The 23,564-nt window shown below is 46.1% G+C and overlaps 2 protein-coding genes across 10 annotated transcripts in view; one reads left to right on the top strand and one right to left on the bottom strand.

The window, feature by feature from the left end:
* NSD2 (nuclear receptor binding SET domain protein 2) overlaps positions 1-4,340 on the top strand; it is a 101,044-nt gene extending 96,704 nt beyond the window's left edge. For all 7 annotated transcript variants that reach the window (XM_085223614.1, XM_085223615.1, XM_085223620.1 and 4 more), the window contains 2 exons: positions 251-455; positions 1,502-4,340. In XM_085223614.1, the coding sequence (XP_085079740.1) occupies positions 251-455; positions 1,502-1,770 (474 nt within the window). In that variant the 3' untranslated portion in view covers positions 1,771-4,340. The remainder of the gene's footprint in view (positions 1-250; positions 456-1,501) is intronic.
* Positions 4,341-5,300: 960 nt separating this feature from the next.
* On the bottom strand, positions 5,301-20,882 carry LOC104910853 (uncharacterized). 3 transcript variants are annotated; one of them, XM_010710447.4, is made up of 11 exons: positions 20,500-20,882; positions 15,612-16,088; positions 14,707-14,842; positions 13,438-13,526; positions 12,640-12,703; positions 11,836-11,924; positions 10,945-11,057; positions 10,071-10,227; positions 7,400-7,543; positions 6,349-6,398; positions 5,302-6,167 (listed from the first exon to the last, which is right to left on the bottom strand). In XM_010710447.4, exons 1-10 carry the CDS (start codon positions 20,552-20,554, stop codon positions 6,382-6,384), a joined length of 1,341 nt encoding a protein of 446 aa, XP_010708749.2. In that variant the 5' UTR covers positions 20,555-20,882; the 3' UTR covers positions 5,302-6,167; positions 6,349-6,381. The 3 variants fall into 3 exon arrangements, with proteins under 3 accessions (XP_010708747.2, XP_010708749.2, XP_085079749.1); XM_010710445.4 differs by having other exon boundaries at positions 5,301-6,398; XM_085223623.1 differs by lacking the exons at positions 5,302-6,167; positions 6,349-6,398 and having other exon boundaries at positions 7,252-7,543; positions 20,500-20,880.
* Between the last annotated feature and the right edge of the window lie 2,682 nt (positions 20,883-23,564).

The following is a 23,564-nucleotide window of genomic DNA, read 5'->3' as shown; positions in this document are numbered from 1 at the left end:
AAAATGTAAGCAGAAAATGTCAGATTAAAATAAGGATACGGTTTGGTGTATTCTTACTAGCACTTTGGACACAGTTATAGTTCCTGAAATTCTTCTGTCCCTTACAGAAGAGAAGTGGATGCTGGTCTGCACCAAGTCAAATTTTTGTCTGTATGCATTGTCTACCAGAAATGCCAACAGTTTTGCTTATTTGTGTAAAATTTTTCTTTTGCAAAACTGACATTTACAGATTTGCAACTTAATCTTTTAGAATTCTTCCACTAATGCCTCAGAAGAAAAAGGCAAAAAGACCAAAAAGAGAACACGGAGGCGTAGAACGAAAAATGAAGGGAAGAAAGAATCTGAAGATGATTGTTTTCGTTGTGGTGATGGAGGCCAGCTGGTGTTGTGTGACAGGAAATCTTGTACTAAAGCCTATCATCTCTCCTGTCTTGGTTTGGTGAAACGTCCTTTTGGTGAGTCACCTTGCCTAACTTGACTAACTAACTCATTTATTGCACAGAAACCTCACAGTTATCTCTTTGAAAATATTCTTTTTGTATAGTGAGAACTGCACTTGTGCACAGTGTATAGAACTATAGAATCACCAAGGTTGGAAAAGACCTCCAAGATGAACCAGTTCAACTGTCCACCTGTGACCATTATTTCCCACTAAACCACGTCCCTCAGTACAACATCTAAAAGCTTCTTCAATACCTCCAGGAACAGTGACTCTATCACCTCCCTGGGCAGCCCATTCCAGCACTTCATCACCCTCTTGGACTATTTCCTGACACCCAACCTGAATCTCTCCTGGTGCAAATTGAGGCCATTCCCTCTAATCCTATTGCTAGTTACATGGGAGAAGGGGCCAACTCCCATCTTACCACAGCCTCCCTTCAAATAGTTGTAGAGAGTGATAAGGTCACCCCTGATCCTCACCCCTGATCCTCCTCTTCTCCACACTAAACAATCCCAGCTCCTTCAGCCGCTCCTCATAAGACTTGTGCTCCAGACCCCTCACAGCTTCGTTGCCATTCTCTGGACACGCTCCAGGGTCTCAGTGTCTTTCTTGTAGGCCCAAATGTGTTTCTTGGGCCCAAAACTGAAGACAGTACTCAAGGTGCGGCCTCACCAGAGCTGACTACAGGGGGACTATCACTTCCCTGCTCCTACTGGCAACATCGTTTCTGATACAAGCCAAGATGCTATTGGCCTTCTTGAGTATTCTGCCAGCCTGCAAGTTCTGTAAAATGCTACTGAATAAAACCTGAATAATTTCTTTTACTTGAATTCACTACTGTATTTAAATGAAAGGATGTCAAGTCTGCTACTTAATAATGTCAGATGAGCTTCAGAAGTATGATGTAGCATTTTGATTTTTGATTGGCCGTACTATTTGCTGTCTCATCTTGTTTTCTGAAGGACATTGTAATTTGTTCAGATGTTAAAAGGCAAAACTTTTTAAAAGACAATGACATTTTTTACTCCCTACTAATTTGTTCTTTGTTTTTGGTCATAGGGAAGTGGGAGTGTCCTTGGCACCACTGTGATGTTTGTGGCAAACCTTCTGTTTCATTCTGCCACTTCTGCCCAAATTCTTTTTGCAAGGAACACCAAGATGGGACAGTACTAAATTCTACATTGAATGGACAGTTATGCTGCTCTGAACATGTTCTCGGGGTGGATTCTGTTGAAACTCAGAAGACTGAGAAACCCCGCAAAAAACTGAACAAGTTGAAGCCTAAGAGAAAGGAGAGGAACAGATGGATGAGAACCGAATGCAAATAGTCATGGACTGCAGTTACTACTGCCAACACTATCTTGTAGATAAGTTGTGAATATTACCAGGGAAGGACACAGTTTTACATATATTCTGTAAAGGTTACGGGGGGGGGAAGGGAAGGGAGGGATATTTTGTTTTGTTTTGTTTTTGTTTTGTTTTATAAATCCACTGAGCCAACCACAGCAGTCTTCTGCTGCTTCTGCACTGATAACGAACTGCATAGTTCAGAAAATTTCAGGACAAACCAAACTTATTACTCAGCATTACAGTTACACTTGAATTGTTACGAATGTATAAGGTTCCCTCCAATCTTCTTTCAGGTTGGAGGTAGGTTAATATCAAAGCAGGTAGGCGTAAACATAGATTTTGAGATAGTATTTGTCAATCAACAGATGTTTAAAATAGTATATCCTTGAAAGAAGATACTAGATCTTGAGTCCTTTTAAGTGAGAAATGGCTTGGTCTGTGGTCCCAATGAGATTTGCTTGCCTTATGTGTTTTTGAGCAAGTGCTTGAATGCCATTCATGATCCAGGTGCATATCCACACACACAACAATTTGTTTGTGCTCTTATAAAATAACTCTCCAACGATTCTTAAAACATATTTTTCAGTATCTTCCCACTAAGATTTTTATGGTACGTGGTGGGAAAGGCATTCCCTGTACCAGAGATGGGAAATCTTGCACTGTAAGAGACTTTTTTCTATACTATTTTTTCCTATATTTCATTCCAGCAAAATAGAATTGATTTGGTCTTGCAGAACTGTACAGGTCTGGATTTAAAGGGATATCGTTTTGCAATCTAGGCCCAGTGCCCTAGGATTTTTTTTGTTTGTTTTAAGAAGAATAAATAATACCAAGCCTATTGTTTGAAGAAAAAATGATTCTTTGCTCAATGCCAAACAATGCAGAGGCAGACATTTCTTCGGAATTCTTGGATTCCAGGCATTGCAACTTTATGGCAATGCAAAAAATGCCCAACGAGGAACAAAAAAGAAAACCATGGATGAGACAATGGAACAGAAGGTGAAGCTTGACTGGCTGCCCAAGTGCTAAATCTAATTTATCCAAACAACTAATTAAAAGTGAAGGCAATTTTTGAAAAAAAAAGCATATGAGGAACAGTTTTAACACAAAGTTAACCTGACTCCATTCCTTTTTGTACAATTTATGTAGAACTGGCTACTTGACTTGTCAGACTGCTCAAAATCATTCTTGAGTTTTTTTAGGAGCTGTGCTCTTGACTAGCTGATGACCACTGTGTTGTGTCAGCAAAGCTGTTTTGAGTTCTTTGCTCCCATGCGATTCCTACTCTTGCAGTGAGATAAAGACACAAGATTTAGTTTTAATGGAAATAATATAGAACTAGGAAAAAATGGTAGAGAAAAAACCTGTTTCTTCCCAGTGCATGTCATTGGTGTGTGACTGATTAGGCAGTGTTTTGACTTGTGCCATGTTATCCAGCCTATGTAAACAGAATGTGTGCCTTCATTGAAGAATTTGTGCATGTTCTAGCTTAGTTTGCCTTTGATAGTGCAGAAACTCTGTGTAGCCATTTTGAAATTGAAGCCTTGCTATATCATAAAATGTAAGTTTCTTTCCAAACGTTTTTTCTTCAGAATTTGATTACAGATTTAGATTTTGGAATTACTGAAATCCCCACTTGTTCCCAACACTTGAAACTTTGGTGTTATTAGGAGTTATTAACTGAAACAGATTTTAAATGTAGCCTTGTCCTTGTCCTGAACTCACTGATTTATATTTTGTAAGCAAACAGATGTGTTTTTTTCTTTTAATCCATTCTATAAACACTGTTGGAAAGTGTTGGGTTTTCTTCCCCAAAATAATCATATAATAATAATTATGGATAAAACAGCTCAGTTCAAAATGGGGGGAAAGTGTTTCATGTTTGTGTCTTTAAACTGGTACGCCAAGCCTTGCACTCAAGGAAACAATGAAGATTTCTTAGTTGAGTTGGAGGGAAATTTACCCTCTTCTATAGATATTTGTTATACCAGGACTGAAGCATAGGCCTGTGCCTAAAATGAAAACCAAAAAAATGTGTTATGTACATTTCTATCGCGTCTTCAGGAAAGTGAGATCAGGTAGTAAAATAGAAAGATTATCCTCATCACTTTGAAACAAAATGAAGGAATTTTATGTCATTGGGACCATTATTTGTTTGAATACTATACCATGTAAGGAAGACTTTATAAGAATACCTTTAAATAAGTTATTATAAAATCTTACCTTTACATTCCACTGTTTTTATAATTTGTTAAATCTGTAGTTGTTTCATTGTTTTTTCTCTTCGTACATAGACTCTGGCACCCTGGAACAATTATTCCCAATGTCCTAATAGGCAGATTCCCCCTCTTAGAAGCCACCAGCTCCAATAGTTACTGATTGTCACTGTTGCAGAAACACCATCGGTTTTCAGATCGGTCGTGGAGCCTACAGCCCCCTGCCTTCCTCCTAGGTGGGGCCACAAACACATTTAGTAAGGCAGGATGCAGGACGGCCACCCCTTTTGTATCTGTCTGTGGGTAAATAAAGACTTCAGTGTTCAAAGAAATTCTTCTCAGAGCTCTTTTCATGATGTAAATTGACACAAACAGACCTTAGCAAGTGGCTTTTGACTTTCTGCTTCCTTCTACCTCTTCTCTGCTCTTTGCTACTAAGCTGCTTGGTCAATGGAAGCTTGCATCACAGACAAAAAGGCTGCAAACTAGACGTTTGCTTTTGAATTGACAGGGAATCGTTTCTTATGCTGATTTTGGAGATTGATCCTTAAAAGAAGTGTGGACCGTGTGCTTCCTTATACCTGTACTGACCTCATGAGCTTCACCTCAGTCATCAGAACTGACCTGGTAGAAATTTTGCTTCCAATTCAGAAAAAGTGGTTTTTTAATGAAGACTTCTCTACCTTACTCTATGGCACTAGGAAAAGAGATTGAAGTATTGTTTTAAAAAGACAACAACTTAAAGTTTTTTCCAAATTCCTTCCACTTTCAAATACAAAGGAAAACAACCTTGGAAAAATTGAGCTTTCTCATGATGCAACTCAATACTTAGCATCAACAACTTAAAGATTTTCTGTTATAAATTCAACAAAATAGTATCTAAGTATGGCATGTTATGTGACATTAAATTATGTACTTAGTGTCTTGCCCATAGTAGCAGTAGTATGTATTTCCTTCTCCAGCAAACTCATCAAAGCTGGTACATGATAGGTAAATTCAGAATTTGTCGTTCCTTTATCACTGAGCAAGCCTAGAAACCATTTTCAGTTGAATATGTTAGAAGAATTTGCTTATGATCTAGGAAGAATAATCAATTTAAAATGTCTGTTTTGTTCCATAGCTTTATGTTTACGGTCAGTTTTTAGAGGCTTCTTTGTTTGAATTTACTTTGAAAAGCAAAATACCTTGAAAAATGCAATTTTTCCATAGTGTTGAATCACATTTCATGTCTGACTTTTTGAGAAACTTCAGTATCTTATTAAATATTAAAATTTATTCCTAGTTATTTAAGAAGTTGCTAATTTTTTTAAAACAGATCTATATAGATATTTTTGCAGTTTTTTATTATTTTTTGTTCTTAATTTATTTTTTAGTCAAACGCATGCTGTTTGAGCGTGGTTTGGAAGTGAAAGAACTGGATGTTTTCATAGTGAAAACTTGCACTCTGCAACTTCCTAAGAGACTTGCTGGAAATAATACTTAGGGCTCAGATAGAGGTGATAATGATTGTATTTTGGCTTGTTTTCACACAGTTGCTTACCATAAAAAAGTTAACATTTTCTGCAGTCAGTTTCTCCTGTTACAGTGCTGTTTTCTGTTACTCAGAATTTCACAGACTTCAAGTATTTTGAGCTGCAATCATGCAGTCCTGCAAGCTCCATTCAGCTGTCACTGCTGTTGTTCCTGTTTGGTCAGGTTTTAATTCAACCACATTTTTCTTTCTCAGCCAGGTTTTAGGTCAACGCCGGTTTCCTTCATGGGTGGAATCTCTGTGCCTGACTGCAGCTGTGCTTCTTTAAGAGCAAATCAGAAATATGCTTTGGCACTGTTGGTTTAGTGTTCTGCTGAAATAACTTGGTGCTGTGTTATCAGGACTCCATGCTTTTGCTGCTCCTGCGGAAAGCCCTGACAGTGCCCACTAAGAAACTTAGTGCCTGCGTGCTATGGACAGCATCAGAGAGGCCAGCAGAAGGGCCATGCACACTCTGTCCCCCATCTCTCAGGACTGAAGAACAGGAGAGGGTGTTGGGCATCATTTCCTGCAGCCACACAAGCCACAAGGAGAGGGCCCTGTCCTGTCCCCAGGGGGTCACTGCTGCAAAGGACCCATTTCTTCTTAGAACGGGGGTTCTGAGAGCCAGCGCATTTCAAGCGAGTAGCTGGGAGTGAGAAGGTGGGAAGAAAAGAACAAAGCATGAGGACGGAAGGTAACCAGCTTTCAGTGGGAAACCGGAGACTTGAGGGCAGAAAGGGTCTTGGGATGGGACTGAGCTTGGTGTGTGATTGGTCCATGCTGCTGCTGATGCAGGTGGCAGGGTTACCAGCTGCACTATTGCTTACCTCAGAGGATAACGCACCTCTCTTCCTGTCCATTTACTCATCTGACAGATCTGAAACAGATCACAGAACTGCTTTTTTTGGCTGTTGTTTATTTTTTTTTCTTGAAAAGCACAATAACCTCCCCGGGGATGAGAAGAATGAGCAGTGGAGGGCAGCAGCCACTTAACCCCTACCAGCTGGGTTCCTTCAGCTGGCTGCTGCTGCTTTAGCTCAGGGAAAGGACTCCTGAGAAGTAACACCTGCTTCCACCTCTGTGCACACTCACTTGAAAGCACAGCTCTCATAATAGTAAGTACTATTTTTACCAGGGCTCTCAGAGCTGATGAAGCACAGCACTGTGGAAGTGTCACAGCTGGATGATCTGAGCAGGGCTTTGCAGCCTGCCGGGTATGTGAATGAATTTCACTGGAGAAGCAGGAGGAAGGTGTTGCTTCTGTAACTGTGGAGTAATATGAAGCACTGCATTAGAGACTGCAGCAGGAAACAGAAGGGACACATTTGTCCAGGAATCAACCATAAGCTGAGCTGCACATGTTTTCCCACAGTTGAGAGGAAGGGGAAAGTTTGGGATTCCTTTTTTTCATTTGACCCTCAATTTCAAGTATAAATAAAGTTTTGAGAATGGCAAATAAATAAGTAAATGTGCATATTCCTTAAAGGAAGAATATCTGTGTTAGTTCCTGCTCAGGTAGATACAGTTGTGTTGTGGGAATCCCAGTATCTGCAGCAGCTGCTCTTTGCTCCAGCTGTTGAGCTGACTGCTGAAATTTCTTAAGGAAAGGAAAAAAAATATTTATTGCAAGTGGAGCTAGGAATTAAAGGGGAAGCTTCTGCTGTTCAGTCCATTTCATGTAGAACAGCATCCAGCTAGGTTGGTTAGCACAAAAAGTCACAGCTGAAAAATGATTTGCATTTCATTTCTCTGTAGTTATTTTAGCTATACAAAAATAGGTTGGTAATGGTCAAACATTTTTCACATATGCACACACATGCATTACCATACAGAAAAGGGAACACAGTGCTTGCAGGTAGCATTTCCCCCACTACCAACCAGCATACACCGGCTCTCTGTGCTCCATCACTCCATACGTTGTGTGCCGCTCTGATCCTCGTGGTAGCAACAGGGACTTCAAAGATTTTGTGCTATATTCTTGCCTTCTTCTCAGAATTAGTACAAAGATTATAAGAATTGCACCTGTAAGGAATGTAAACAATGATAGCTAACTTTCAGAGAGGAAGGTAAAGCATCAAGTGTTTGTTCTAGTGCTTTCTGACTGCTGCATTATCTTCTGGTTAATCTAGAAGGAATTTTTTACAATAAGAGTGGTGAGGCATTGGCACAGGTTGTCCAGAGGTGGTGGTGCCACATCCCTGGAGGCACCCAAGGTCAGGCTGGACAGCACCCGATGGAGCTGTATGTGTCCCTGTTCATTGCATTGGACCAGATGACCTTTAAAGGTCCCTTCCAACTCAATTCTATGATTCTTAACAAAGTGTTTTGTTCTCCTTTGGCTTGAGCGCAGAAAATACTAACTGGCTAACTGTAACAACTCAGCTTTGGCATTTCAGATTTACCCTGAAAGATGTGGAGAACAGCAGTGGGTTTTAACGAAATAACTCAGTCACTTGCTTTTCTGCTCCTGTTTGCTCTCTGTTCCACAGAGCTCTCATTTCCCACCTGGCATCTTATCAATGCAGACTCATTGCACTTGTCCCACCTCTCTGAAAGGCCATGCTGAGAAGTACTTTTGCTCTGTATGGTGCTTATAATGAAGCTCAAGAAGTAACTGACCTAGATCAACTCTGAGTCTAGACTAGGATCAGGACTGTCAGAAAAAATTTCTTTTAGGCTGTGCATAGACATGGAAATAATTGCAAAATATCAAGTACTGTGACATTTCTGTTTGTCTGTTTCTGGCAGAAGCATAATCAGGGAAAATTGATCTAAACAGAAGAGCGTGAATCTATCACTGTGATGCAATATGTCCAGACAAATGCATCCAAATTTGGATTGCGTGAGCAGACAACCTCACAGCAAACAATTAAGCTGCTACCCAGCCATGAAATGCTGGCTGGTTCCTGTGTGGGCTGCTTCTTTTGCCCCTCTTCTTAGCAAACTTTGCCACCCAGGTCTTCACTGAGGAACATTGTTCTGTGACTCTCAGACTCGTTTATCAGAAACGCTGATTAACTGGCCATTGTTCTGCATGGATGACCCCTTCGTGTGCTTCATTTAAGTCTACTTTTTCTAATTAATACTTGCTTTAGCTGGCATCTTTCCTGGCAGATTTTTGGACCATGGCCTGACACAGCGGAGCCTGGGCACCTGAGGTGGAGGAGCTTCTGCACGGTCCCTGGTTTGTGGTTACATCCCTGGGCATCTCCAGGGACAGGGCCCTGTCTGGTGCCTGTGGCAGCGCTCCAGCACCTGCCCAGCACAGCAGTGCATTTAGTCCTTATTTATGTCTGTGGGCTCCTCAGGTGCTAAGACAGGATTTTGATAAGAACTACTAATGCTGCTTTGTTGTTGGAGAAGCTTTGCTCTCTGTTTGCTGCGAGGATTAAGATCTGATTGATCTCCCCTCTGCCTTCTAACAGCAGTGAGCTGGACTGGAGGATGAACGTTTGGGGGCACAAAACTGTTGAGCTTAAAACAGAAACTCGTGGGCATGTGGCTTTCGTGCCTTAGAACACCAGGAGGAGATGAAAGCCTCCTGTCAGCAGAGCTGTTTGCACAAGTGGCACTTAACACTGCAATTCTTTTTATGTGCCTGTGCAGTGATCAGTCTCAGCTTGAACACCCCTATTCCAGCTTGCTCTTCTGCTCTTTTTACAATCCCTAACAGTAAGAGCTGCTCATCATCATAACCTCTGATCCAACTTCCCCACAAACTTGGACCTAAAACTACACAATTCTTACTTTTTCCTTTGTTAGGACTATGAATGCCAATTTGTTGTTTTGGGATTAGTGCTCCTGGTGTAGCTTCCTTGCTGAAGACTCACCCACCTGTTGGCTTCCTGCCATATCCACTAATGAGCTAATTACTGCAGGTTGCAGGTGTCTGCATTTCCCATGCCCAGTGCCTGCTTCCCCATCACTGCACGAATGGCTGATTTTGAGCTGGAAAAGTATTAACTGAGGGCAGGGGAAATGCTTTCAGGAAAGCTGAAGTCTCATACATGATAGGAAATTGTCCATTTTCTTTCTTCTGGGCAAAGATACGCCTCTTTTGGAGCCTGTACACACAGCTGCTTCCCAAGGACGAACAACAACCAGATATCTCTTATCTTACTAGCATGATATCCCTATTTAATATTCACTGATACCCCCACCTGCAAATGTGGAAAGGACTATCATTTGCATAGAAAGTAGTGCATAAAAATGACAAGTTGTGTGATGTGGAGGAGCCACGTTTTAAAAGGCAATTTGTGCATTTAAACCACTTTTAGCCTATTAACCATATTATTGCAGCCTGACTCCTGTCTTCATATTATGACACTGTAGGTCACTGTGCCACCAGAATGGGGGAAGCCTTAAGGAAGAACGGGCATAAGGATGGCTTATGGCTCTGCAGCCCCTTGTGCTAGAAACAAGTAAAGGATGCCACCTTTCTGCTCCGTTTTAAAGGGATGAGCAACCAAAAAGACTTACTAGAAATCCAAATTTAAGGCAACACAATGTGCACTGTGTGGAGACATAAAGAAAGAAGAGCAATGCTCACCTGCTGAGAAGAGCGCCAGGAGGACAATCACCAGTGGCGTCAGCTGGCAGGAGCTGCCCACCTTGTACAGGAAGACCTCCATGCAGTACTGGGGCGCGGTGCTGCCCACGGGGCAGAAGGCATCAGGAGGGCACTTGATTGGGTTCACATCTGGGCTCTAACCAAGAGGAAAGGTAAATTCCTCAAACAACAGAGAAGGTGGCAGCAGGGTAAGTGTCGCCTCAGTACTACATATATAGCATGTGTGTGCATGTTCCAGTGAGGCACTGGCACAGGTTACCCAGAGAAGTGGTGGAACCTCATCCTTGGAGACACTCAAGGTCAGGCTGGATGGGGCTCCGAGCACCTGATGGAGCTCCAAGCACCTGATGGAGCAGTAGGTGTTCCTGTTCACTGCAGAGGAGTTGGATTAGATGGCCTTTATGGGTCCCTTCCAACTCAAACGATTCTATGATACCTCCTTAAGTTTGGGCGTGCTGTGAAACCTGCTTTACAAAGTACCCACTGCCTTGCTGTCTTGGAATAGATATTAGAAATGACAAAATGAGGCAGAGGTAGAACTAGCAGCCAGCCACCTGAAGACCTACAATATCCAAGGACCAATAAATGAACCTGCTGTCATTGAATTCAGGTCTTGTTGTGTTTTAAACACTTCTGTACCTCATTAATGGATACCTCATCCCCTAACCATGCCCTGATGCCAAGGGTGGAACAAAGCCAGCTTCCTGGTGCTCTAATTGCAACCCCACTGCTCTACAAGGGCTCTGTCTGTATTTAAGAAAAGGAAACAAGCTAAGCTAAAATTGGCCTTAATTAAAAGTGTATTAGCTGTACTCGTTAATCCCAGCTGCCAAAGCAGCCAGAGCAGACTCACGGGGCAATAGTGGTTCTCTGGGCACAGGTCACAGCTCTCCTGGCCCCGCTGCAGTTGGTATTCCCCTGGCTTGCAGGGCTTGCAGGTGTCATCACCCAGACCTTTGAACATACCTAAATAGCAAAAGAGCACATTAGCATCTGGTACTGGACCCAGGGGCCTTTGCAATTGCATATGGATGAGTCTGCTTTCAAAGCCACAAGGAGAAAATGCATGAAATACTTCATGTGCATGACAAAAACTGAGCCTGAACTTTGGCAGTAGCTGGCTGGTAAAGGGGCAAGAAGGAAAGAATAAAAGTATAAGGAAGGAATCTGGCCAACACCTGGTTTCAAATCTGAAAACAGAGCGGGAGTATGGTGGGAGCTGGGTTAGTGCTGAGCTGGCAGCTTTAAAGCAGAGGGAAGTGGAGCCAGAGGTCAGCAGTGTTTCAGCCCCTCTAATTCCAGGTTCAAGCACCTTTCCCAGCTGTTTGGAGCTTGCTGAGTGCAGTATAACACAAGGCTGTTTCCTAAGCTTTGTGAGAATGACAGGTCAGGGAAGTCATGGTCTCAAAGACATTAATGCTGGTTTGCATGAAATACATCCAACTGTGTTGCTCCAGTGCAGGTCAGCAGTACTCACGCTGGAGGAGGGCTTGGCACAACATGTCCTGCCACACTGGGACAGCCACCAGCACTTTTCCATTGCTTAGGCATCAATGGTTTGCTCAGCTGCTGTCAGCTGGGCCATTCATGGTGGTAGGGAGCAACGTCCTCTGGGTTAAAAGACCAAATTCTGGGGAGAAATCCCTGCATTCTGGTGGTGAGATCACACACTGTCATCACTCTAAACCATGCAGCGCACTGAGGTTGCTCAGTGCCCACGATCACAACCTGTCACACGACCCACCTGCCCGGCACAGCACACACCCCTCAGCAGCCTCACGTGGAGCCTCATGCCCAGCAGGACAGGCCAGACACAGCGTGCAGTTGGTGGTGCTGGGAGGGAGAACAGTGAGACAGCACCATGAGCCCAGCACTGAGACAACCCAACCCAACCCAACCCAACCCAACCCACCACCTGCTTCTTTATGCACACACAGCCCAAGGCTTAACGCTCCACTGTCTACCAATTTTTACCATGTTGTAGGCATTTGCGGTGTCTATCTGCAGTGCAGTTTCTCCCATATGTCTAATTAGGGTTGGGAATGTGATGGCATTTCTATCCTTTCCTTGGTCTCTTATTTGCATGAAACTTGTAGGAACTCGATCTCCCAGCCAGGGCCGTTCCCCAGCACATTTGCCTGGAACTGCTCAGTAGGTGCTGAGAAGAGCAACAGCCATACAGCTGTGAAAGCCACAGAACTGCTTTTATAGCAATTAAACTGAACTTTGGCTGCAAAGTTCACCTCTCCCAGGTGCCCTCTTCCTCCATCAGGGGACAGCTGAGTAATAGTGCCTCCATCTCCACCAGCCCCCAGCCAAGCTGAAGTGGGGGTTGGGATAGGACTGACCCCAAAGCACACAAGCCAACAGTTGTCCTTCACTTTGCTGCAGCACTGCCAGCAGAATCCTCCTCCTTTCGTAGAATCTTATCCAAATCTCAGCACCACCATCCCTAAAGCCTGCAGAGCCCTCTGGCCACTGCTGGTGCTCAGTGGCTGCTACCAGATGTGCCACCCACTCCAGCTAAGGTCACACGAGGATTTCTTACTTGCAGAACGATCCAGGCGGGCAAGGCAGACAAAAAGCTGCATTTTGCTGTGAGCTAAAATAACCTGGAGGAAAAAGGAGAAAGTTCTCAGGATCTTTCCTCTGCCATCCCTGTCCCCATGTTGTTAGTTGTTCCTGTTCTGCAGGCAAACAAATGGGCTCGCACTCCCCGCAGTGTGGGCAGGAGGCATAAAAACATGTGCCACGAGCTACAGCTGAGCAGGAGGGAAGCAAAACCCCCTCCCTCACCTCGCAAGAGAAAAACAGCTTATTAACTTTCATAATTGCCTGATCTAGGGGCCGTGCTCATAGACTTCTCTGTGGTCTAATGTAAAAAACCTCGGAATTAAGGCAGAGAGGTGCCACACACTGTCACCCATGACAGCCTCCAACTGCTGCTTATTTACGTTTTTCCTCCCAAACGTAGCAAATGATAGCCAAGATTTGGGTGTGAGACGAGCAGTTTTGTGCACAGATTTTCAAAGGACAATTGTGCATGTGTAAAGAGCTCTTAATTGGCATCCAGAGTAGCAGTTGCATTGCATGTGCTATTTAGTATTGCCTATGGTATTAGCTTGCTGCAAACAGGAGCGTGACTGTATGTGAGACCTGTTCTTTCATTTTTAATAAGAACATCCATAACTGTGGGAAGAGATATGCTGTTCTATTTTTGGCCTGTACAGAATAACCTGTTTACTCATCGGTGCTTGTAAGTAACCCAGTAATTGTATCTGGCCGTGGCTAAAAGCCTGTGCAGTGTGTGATGGGAGTGCATGGGGTTGCATACAAACAGCCCTACCTTTCTGGCACGCGCTGCAGGCTGTGGCCCCCAACTCGTTGGCATAGTGGCCAGGTGGGCAGGGTGAGCACACGGTGCTGTTGGTAGTGCTGGGGGAATCAAGCAGAGGTTAGCAAAGTTTTATCTTACTGAGGCTTCTCTGTGCTCGAGACAGTGGAGCACAGCTCTGTTTCACTAGCAAGTCTGGAAATAGGGAGCAGGCTGCCCAGAGGGATGTGGAATCTCCTTCTCTGGAGATATGCAAGATCCTCCTGGACACTTTCCTGCTCAATCTATTGTAGGGAACCTGATTTAGCAGAGGATTGGGCTAGATGATCTCCAGAGTTCCCATCTGACCTCTACAGTTCTGTGATTCTATGGAAAGGGAACTGAGCCACAGCACTGCGGTGAGGGAGTCCTGAACTGAAATAACAGGGACTGTGGGAATAGGGATGTGCCATGTCAGGCCTCTGGGAGGAGAGGGAGGACATCAAGGAAGGCAGTGGAGGAGGAAATCTGGTGCATTCATCACCAATAGAGCCAAATCCCCAACCAAAAGCATGTGGGTTTAAAAATCGTTAGCAGCCAGCCTTTGGAGGAAAACAAAGACACGCTCTTTATTCCTTTGGAAACCCCGGGACTGAGCAAGATTTGTGGAGGGAAAAAATTAAGAACGGGAATAGAAGCAAACATTTAGCTTAAAACAAACGAACACAAGATTACATCAGCCACAGAGCTGCTCGCAGCCCAGGGACTCTGGGTTCTCCAAATATCAGAGAAATGTGAAGCGCTGCTGATGGAGCCCTGGGCAGCTGCTATGGCTCCTCTCCGTTGCCTCTCTCTTCCTTCCAGCTGCCCCCAGCTCCATGTCACACTCTCCATTGTCCCAGCAGAAGCATTTCAGGATAAATCCTGATTTGGTCATGGCTGGGTTTGATGGGGCCCTGGGCAGCCTGATCTGGTGGGGGCCAACCAGCCCACGGCACGGGGTTGGAACTGGGTGGGCTTTGAGGCTCTCCCACCAACCTCAGCCATTCTGTGATTCCATGATCTTTTCAAAGGTGTGGCACTGAAGCCTGGCCTGCAGGCCACCCATGCCCTGAGGCACTGAAGGCACAAGCTGGGTTAGACCAAGGCTGGCACCCATCCTGGCGTAGGGACAGGCCTCAGGCATGGCTGACCTCAAGGATTTGAGGCACCTGGAGGCTCCAAGAGCTGATGGGCTCCAGTGGGGAAGCATTGTGAGAGAGAACACAATCACATCCAGACACAGTAGAGGCCGTCACCTACTTTGTGTAACGTCCCTTTGGACACGGCAGGCACTGCTGCTGTCCCCTCGCAGGCTGGTAGTGCCCCGCCGGGCAAGGAGCACAGGCACCAGGGTCCAAGCATGAGCCCTCTGTGCAGCACGAGCAGCTCCAGGTGTCTGAATAGAGACAGAGAGAGCAGGATCAGCACTATGAGGCTTAACTTCAACCCCTCATCCATCCCCTTGGCTTGTCTACAGATCATAGCAACGGGCACAAGTGTTTGGATCCAGCTCCCCCAGAAAGACAGTTTCTGGGGGGTAGAAAATAACATTTAGGCTAGTGATGCTGCTTGTGCCATTAGATGGGAGAACAGCTGTGAGGCAATCTATGATCCCAATTCTATCAACATGGACTTCTGGTAATTAACAAGACTGCTCTTTCCTCTTCCAATTTGAGGAGAGAGGAGGGTTTTCCTTCTTTCCCACCACCACACAAAGGTTAAAATAAACACACTCCTTTGATTTCTGATAAATTTACATCTGTGGGAAGCAGAAAACCCCGAAGCAGAGAATCTGCCTTAAGCAGAAACAGCCTTCCTTTGCACATAGGCAGTGCAGCATTCCCACCAGACATGAGCTCTGGCAGTCTGTGCTCTACAAAACAAATCTGAACTGCACAAAACAATTGTGTGAGACTTGCAGTGGTGGCACACAGCAGATCCACACCCCCCATCCATGCAGAAACCAGTCCTTGGCGCTGCAGGAGCAAAGCATGAGCAAGAGGAGAAGGTCTCACTAGGGCACATCCTGTACACAGCGAGGTGAAAATTACCTCCTGTCCTCTGCAGAGTTACCCTAGAGCATCCACCACAAGCCGGTCTTGCCTCCCTTGGTCACTCCCTTTGCCACCTAGCATAGGAGAGCTTGGGTGAGCCCTGGCTCTTACCATTGCTGGGAATGGTCCCTGGGGAGCAAGGAGTACATGCTGTCACATTCACTCTGCTGCAGTTTGAGGGCTCAGTGGTGCTGAGGGGCGGGACTACTGATAGGACCCCAGGAGATGAAGTTACATCTGGAGGGGTGGCCCAGGCACTGCTGGATGTGGCCATTAATGCTGTGGGTGCATGAGGGGTGGTTGCAATCCCAGAGATGAGCGCGGTGATGCGTGGGGTCGTGGGCAGAGCTGGAGTGGGAGGGTTCGTGCTTGAGACAGCAGATGGCACAACTGTAGGGATGGTGAGGTTTGTCACTGTTCCAGCTGAGAGCATCCCAGCAGCAGATGGGGATGTAGGGGCCGAGGTCACAGTGGCAATAGAAGATATTGAGGTTGGTGGAACAGGGACTTGGGTGGTAGCTGCACTCAGAAGTAGCGAGGTTGATGCAACAGGGGCCTGAGTGGTGGTTGTTTGGCCTAAAGCAATACCTAAGGAAAAAAAAAACCATAATGGTCAAGTTATTGTTCTTCCCTTAGTGAAGACTTACCATTAGGTTACCTTTGTGTCCTCATTTGGTGTGCAGAAATTATCTTTGCTACGTTCCACTACAGAGCAGTGCGGAAAAACTGGCAGCATCTGAGCATCATAGAATCATAGAATCACCAAGATTGAAAAGACCTTCAAGATCAACCAAGTCCAACTGTCCACCTATCACCAGTATTTCCCCACTAAACCATGTCCCTCAGTACAACACCTAAATATTTCGTGGACATCTCCAAGGATGGCGACTCCACCACCTGCTGCCTGTTCCAGTGCCTGACTACTCTTTTGAAGAATTTTTTCCTAATGTCCAACTTGAATCTCCCTTAGCACAGCTTGAGGTCATTCCCTCCAGACCTATTGCTAGTTACGCAGGAGAAGAGGCCAACACCCACCTCGCCACAATTTCCTTCCAGGTAGTTGTAGAGAGTGATAAGGTCTCCCTAAGCCTTCTTCAGATTAAACTGTCCCAGTTCTCTCAGCTGCTCCTCATAAGGCCTGTGCTCCAGAACCCTCACAGCTTCGTTGCCTTTCTCTGAACACATTCCAGGGCTTCACTGTCTTTCTTGCAGTGGGGGCCCAAAACTGAACACAGAACTTGAAGTGCAGCCTCATTAGAACTAAGTACAGGGGGTGATCTCCTCCCTGCTTCTGCTGGCAGCACTATTTCTGATACGAGCCAATATGCCATTGGCTTTCTTGGCCACCTGGGCACACTGCTGGCTTATATTCAACTGACCATCAATGAACACCCTCAGGTCCTTTCCTTCCACACAGTCTTCCAGCCACCCTGCCCCAAGCCTGTAGCGTTGTCTGGGGTTGTTGTGGCCAAAGTGCAGGATCTGGCACTTGATCTTGTCGAACTTCACCCCTTTTGGCCTCAGCCCAGTGATCCAGTCTGTTCATTTCTCTCCAAAGGGCCTTCCTACCCCAGGCAGATCAGCATTTTCTCCCAACTTGGCATCACCTGCTAACTTACTGAGGCTGCACTCAATCCCCTCAACCAGGTCATGAATGAAGATATTAAATTGGACAGGCCCCAGTACCAACCTCCAGGGAGCATCACATGTGATCAGTCCCCAACTGGATTTAACTCCATTCAGCACCACCCCCTGGGCACAGCCATCCAACCAGTCCTTTACCCATCCAAGAGTGTACCTGCCCAAGCCATGGGCTGCCACTTTCACCAGGAAAAAACTGTGGGAGTCGGTGTCTCACGTGCAGCATCACCTGCACACGAGAGCCCTGTCAAACACATGCATTAGAATCATAAAATCATTTAGGCTGGAAAAAAAACATTAAGCTGATCCCAGAGCTGAGAGGTCTGACTCTCCAAGATAAAGGGTTGTGAGAATTGCTTAAAACACTTGTTTTTGCTGGTGGTGCTCAGCTTACCCTGAGATCCCTCAATCTGATTTAAGATGCTTGTCAAGTAGCTGCCTGTTTCATCCCTTCTTGGTTAAAGGGATCAAGGAAGAAAAGTCACGGGTTTAGGATTTTTATTTAAGCTGCTCTGGATGCATCCAGTAACCCAAAGGGAACCTGCCTGTGGGCAGACTAGCTTTGATTCCCAAATCCCTCCCCTGTAAGAGCAGGAGTGCTTCACAGCCAAGGAGCTGTAATCTTCAGAGAACTGCGGGATATTACTGCAGTGCAGGTTGTTTTGCTGTGAAATGTAATAGACTGAAATGGTGTCTGCTGATGAAAGTAATCTCAGAAGCACATGACCACAGGGAATGGACTTTTCTCGGTCTCAGGATGGAGGAAAAGCCTGTAAAAATAAATGCAACAAGTAGCAAGCAAACAAAGCAAACCAAACCCAGCTCACTCCTGCCACCACAGCATGCACACCACTCTGGATCAGGAATTCAAGGCAGGGATTTCCTCCACAGAATAACCTCACCTTCTGAAAACACACAGCCTCATATGGCATCAACATGCTGCTATGGCTGCTAAGCGCTTTCTTCCTCTCACATGCCTTATTACGGCGAGCTGCTAACACATGTAAGCAACTCAGGGCGCACCTCTCTTCCATTCTTTTCAATAACACCTGTTAGGTACTGAAGTCAGAGGTTTGCAGATCATGTCCAGCTCCTCTCTTGGGGATAGCTGGAAAAAAAACACCTAGTAGTTCTGAAAGTAAAAGATTTTCTGAATTGCCAATAGTATCAAGTATTACAGTAATGCATCAAAGTTAGCAGGAAATAGAGCTGCTTCTGGAGCTCATCACATGAGGACTGTTAAATCAGTGTTAGTCAGGATTGACTTGGGCCCCAACACCATTCCTCCAATAATGCCATGTTCCCACTCTTCCAGCCAGTGCAGGCCCCTGAGCCTGCCAGAATCCAGCAGCTGCTGCAGGGAAACCAAAGGACTATTTCAAGGGGTTGCTTTAGGAGGTGATGGAGACAGAAGAGCACAGCTAACACCCAACAGTGATGTTCAGATGAGGAACAATGGGAGCAGGATGATGATGTGGTGCTCAGAGACTGTCAGACAGGCACTGGGTGGCTGGGGATGCATGGGTCACTGCAAAGATCTTCCCAAAGCGACCTCCTTTGATTTCTTCTTCCTGAGCCTTTGATTTCTCACTCTTTGAGCTACACCCACCCACACAATGCTGGATATCTCTGGTGTCGGGGCTCAGCACCACCCCAGCATAAGCAACAACATGCCAATGAAGTTGGCTGGTAACACCAGCTGCATTTCTACAGCAAAATCAGGACAGTGAATGAAAGAGTCCTTACAAATCTGTGATCACATGGAAACAGACTGCTCGGAGGGCTCCCTTCTATGTGTATACTGACCGCTTTGTACTCAAGAGTGTAGAAAACCCAGTCTTTCTGAAACTCCTGGGACAGGCAGCAGATGAGTCATTGCCCACATCTTGCTGTTTTCTCTAAAAAGAGAAACACTGAATTTAACAGTGGGGGTTTTGTTTCATGTTTGTTTGCCCAAGGTAAATATCTTAGAGACCAGGAGACATCAGCACTCATCCTACACAGAGAGAGTGGCTCCTGTGCCTCGGCCATGCTTTGACCCAGCACCGTGATGCACTATTCCCCTTATCCAACTCAGCAGCCTTAACTCAGTCTGCTTTACAATGAGTCAGACATGAGGATGTCATGGTAAGAAGCAGACCTGAACCTTTGTAACGTACAGGACGTGCAGCCCTGCTGACCTGTGAAGCACATGACACTGACTGAGAACTCAAAAAAAGTGTAAGTAGAATGACAGCTCCTTTGCTTCTCTTCCCCACGTCAGTCTGCTATCAGTTCTTGAAGGAACTAATACTTCAAGCAAAACAAAATATAAACGAGTCAATAGTTGTCTGTATAAAGAAGATCTTTGGTGAAATTCCACATGTGAATAACCTGCTTCTGAATTTCCCCAAACTCCACGAATGTGCCAGTCTACAGGTTGTGCCTCATCACATGCTTTGGCTGTCCCAGACACACAGATACAACAAGACTCCCAGGTAAATGAATCATAAAGTTTGGAAAAGACCTTTAAGACCATATGGCCCATCCCCACTAACCATGTCCCTCAGTGCCAACCTCTGAGTTTCCTGAATGCCTCCAGGGACGGTGACTCCACCACCTCCCTGGACATTTTAAGATGAGAAGTTATGGCCTAAGAATTGCTCTGAGAAGTTTTCACAGCATGGGGACCTCAGGGTCCGTCTGACCCTGCCCTGCCCCAGCAGGGCCACCACCAGCAGAGTGCCCAGGCCCACGACCAGGCAGCTACTGAAATCCCCAGTGAGATCCCACAGCGTCTCTGGCCCCTGTGCCAGCACTCCAGCACTACCCAGCGCAGTGCTGCCTCATGGGCAGGGGGAAAGGAACCGAGGAGCTCTGTTCCAGCTGGTGAACATGGGCCCTGCAAGTCCCCAATCTACTGAGTGCCTCAGGGCTGCAGGAGCAGGGACATAAGTACAGAAATATTTAGGCACTTTTACATGTGCTCCTAGGATAACCCAGTTACCAGAACACCCCCCAAGAAAGGGAAAGTTTCTTCTTTTGGGTTTCAGATAAGGCCACAGCACTCAGTTTGCAGAGTGAAGAAGAAACTTACTTCCTTTTCTTTAAAAAACACCTGGTGGAGCTGTAGGCGTCCCTGTTCATCGTAGGCACTTGGACTAGCTGGCCTTTAACAATCCAACTCAAAAACTGTATGATTCAGTGACTGTTAGGCTGCTCAGCCCACTTCCAGCGCTGCACATCCTTAAGGTGCTGTTCCCAGCACTCCCCCCTGCCCACCCCACACTCTCAGAGGCCAGTGGTTTCACCAGAACACACCGTGTCACCATGCCCCACACTCAGCCCCACAAAGCAAAGCAGCACTGGGAGGGCTCACCTGTCAGACATGCCGTGGTCAAGCTCCAGAGCAGAGGAGGCGGCCAGGTGCTCATTTTCCCTGAGCACTAACAGCTTGCAGAAGGGCCGGGGCAGCAGCTGATCTCCCTCACTGAGCTGCTTATCCCGCACCGCTTCTGTGCTCAATGTCGTCACCTGACTGCGATCATGCGGCTGGGCCGGATCAGCCTCCCCCCCAAAAGAGGGGGTGTTTGTGCACAGAGGGTGCAGCAGGTCTCAATGAGGCCTCCTCGAGGTGCAGCGCAAGCTAAGCCTGGGGCAGAAGAGCAAACCTTGCTCACTTCCCATGCAAAAACTCATGCATGAGGAGCAAGGCGCTAAGGAAAGAGGAACAGGCAGAACTGGGCTGGGCTGCAGGCCAGGCCCCATGATCTCCTCAGGGGGAAGGATTGCACTTCTAGATACCCAGGGTTTCCTGCAGCAAGAACTACTCAGGAAGAACTGCAGCTCAAAGAAGTTCCCATTTTAACTGAGATAATCATAGCATGGTTTGGGTTGTAAGGGACCTTAAAGCCCATCCAGCACCACCCCCTTCTGTGGGCTGGGTGCCCCTCACCAGATCAGGCTGCCCAGGCCTCACCACCCTCTGAGTGAAGAATTTCTTCCTAACATTTAACCTCAATCTCCCCTCTTTAGGTTAAAGCCATTCCCCTTTGTCCTATCACTATCAGTCAGTGTAAAAAGTCAGTCCCCCTCCTGCCTGTAAGCTTCCTTCAGGTACTGAAAGGCCACAATGAGATCTCCCTGCAGCCTTCTCTTCTCCATGTTGAACAAGCCCAGCTCCCTCAACCTCTCCCTCTAGGAAAGGTGCTCCAGCCCTCTGAGCACCTTTCATGGCACTCCTCTGGACCTGCTCCAGCTGCTCTGCATTCTTCCTGTGCTGGATATGCAGACAAGCCCTACCACAACCCAAATCGCAGCTCTGTTGAGCTCAGCCTGTTCTGAAACCACTGAACTCCAGCTGGAGGTCTCCAGAATGGCAGACAGGGAGCTATGCATTACACACAGCACCCTGCCAGCATCACAGCCCTTCTCAAGCCCCTTCCCAGTTGATGGACCTGAACCAAATACGAGCACCCTTGGCAGCCACCCTCCAAGTTGCATTTGGTTTCTGTCGATGGTTCACTCAGCCCAGAGCAGAGCAGCTGAGGGGAGGCCTCAGGGAGCTGCAGAGCAGCGCTGAGCTCTGCTCTGTATGACAGCGACAGGGCCCGAGGGAATGGCATGGAGCTGTGTCAGGGGAGGGGCAGCTGGGGGTTGGGGAAAGGGTCTGCACCAGAGGGCGGTGGGCATGGAACAGGCTGCCCAGGGCAGTGGGCACAGCCCTGAGCTGCTGGAGCTCAAGGAGTGTTTGGACACTGCTCTCAGACATGTGGGAATTCAGAACCCCCCTTGCAGGTGCCCAGAGGAGGGCCAAGACAATTGTAGGTAGGTAGAACAGAGAAAAGCAAGGCAGAGCTGCCAGCACTCCCAAAGGCATGAACACCACTGCCGTGCTCCGAACAAATAGCTGTACCAGTACAAATGGCCACATGATGGCACCACAGCTTTGAAAAGCGAAAGACACATCAATATTCTTCAGTGTCAATACTAAAATCACCAAAGTAACAGTGATGTTTTATAACAGCACCAGCAGGAGCCTTCATAGTAAGTGTTGTGTAAATGGAAGGGCAAAACCCCCAACAGGGGAGCTGAAGTAATAGAAGTAACATGTTCTTACGGTTACTCTGAAGCAAACACTTAAAAAAATAAAAAATAAAAATGTGAGGCATTATCTTTTGCATTTAGAGGGAATTAAAAACAGTAAAAATGGCCAAAGGGAAGTCAGATTCTCCAGCAGTAACTTCCAGGGCGATTCCCACAACCTGCCTCCTTCATGAAATACCTACTCATACTGTACCAGGAAGCAGTAAGCATATTTTAATAGCAAGTACTATTTAAAAACCATGCTCCGGAACCAGCTGGGAGAACCTTCTCTGGTCTGGAACCATCTGGTTCTGAAAATAAGATCATCTCTTCTGCTCACTCACCAGTTTTGTTTCATGCCTTATTTTTCCTTTCCTGCTGACAGGAGAACACGTTCATGAACACCTGAGAGCAAGAAAGCTTGGAGAAAAATGAATTCTGGGTTCTATCTAAAGGTATCAGCTTTAGGACAGTATCTGACTAGGTAGTCCGGGTCTTAAAAAGGTCAGTGTTTGGTCAGCCGTGAAACCTGGTATTAGAACAGAATCCTAAGCATGTAATAAAAGCTCTGTTTGCCTGAGCCAGCTATGCTGTCCAAAATGTCTAGTGACAGAGATCACTAAAAATAGATGAGCCCAATTCTGAATAGGCCATTCTCAGGAAGACAAGGCAGCCTGGCACATCCTTATTCATGCAAAATGTATTAGTGAGTCACTCACATGGATGCCAAGAATCTTTCACAGAACAAATGCTCTATGACATAAGTGAAATGTGCATCCCAATCCACTCTCAAATCTTTGTCGCAAGTGTTTTAACAGAGCAGTTGACCTGGAACAGAATTTGCTTGCCGGCTATTTGATAAGGTCGATCTGACAGAAAAAAAAACCTCAGACTATGCCTGGCACCACACAAGTGCAGGCAAGCATAACAGAGCCATGTCACAAGGCTCCAACATAAGAAAGCTGGGATGAGGCCAGCCACACGTCTGTATCGCTCAGCATCAAGAAGTCAGCCTTCATGTTTATCACAGAATAAACCAGACTGCAGTCTGTGAGCGTAAAGACAAAAACAAACCACAGAAGTCTTCCACAGCACTCCAGGACTGAGAGAAGCGGCCGTTGTTGTAACTCAGCCGCAGGAGGCAGACAGCAAACAAGGCTTATTCCACACTTCATGCCACGTGGGCCAACCACGCACTGTGTACCTTCCTCGATCCACCAGGCCTAGGCTGTGGTTTGAGCACTGAAGAATATGCACATCCACACATTGCAGAGGCTTATCGCCCGGGGGTAGCCAGCTTTTGTTGAATCAGCCCAGAAAGCAGAAGCAGGTATTTTGCTAACACCTCCTCCTCACAAC

The sequence above is a fragment of the Meleagris gallopavo genome, chromosome 4 (assembly GCF_905368555.1).
Source record: "Meleagris gallopavo chromosome 4, MGAL_WU_HG_1.1, whole genome shotgun sequence".
Taxonomy (NCBI): domain Eukaryota; kingdom Metazoa; phylum Chordata; class Aves; order Galliformes; family Phasianidae; genus Meleagris; species Meleagris gallopavo.
The sequence above is the reverse complement of the archived record's forward strand: the minus strand, read 5'-3'. Positions and strand labels throughout refer to the sequence as shown.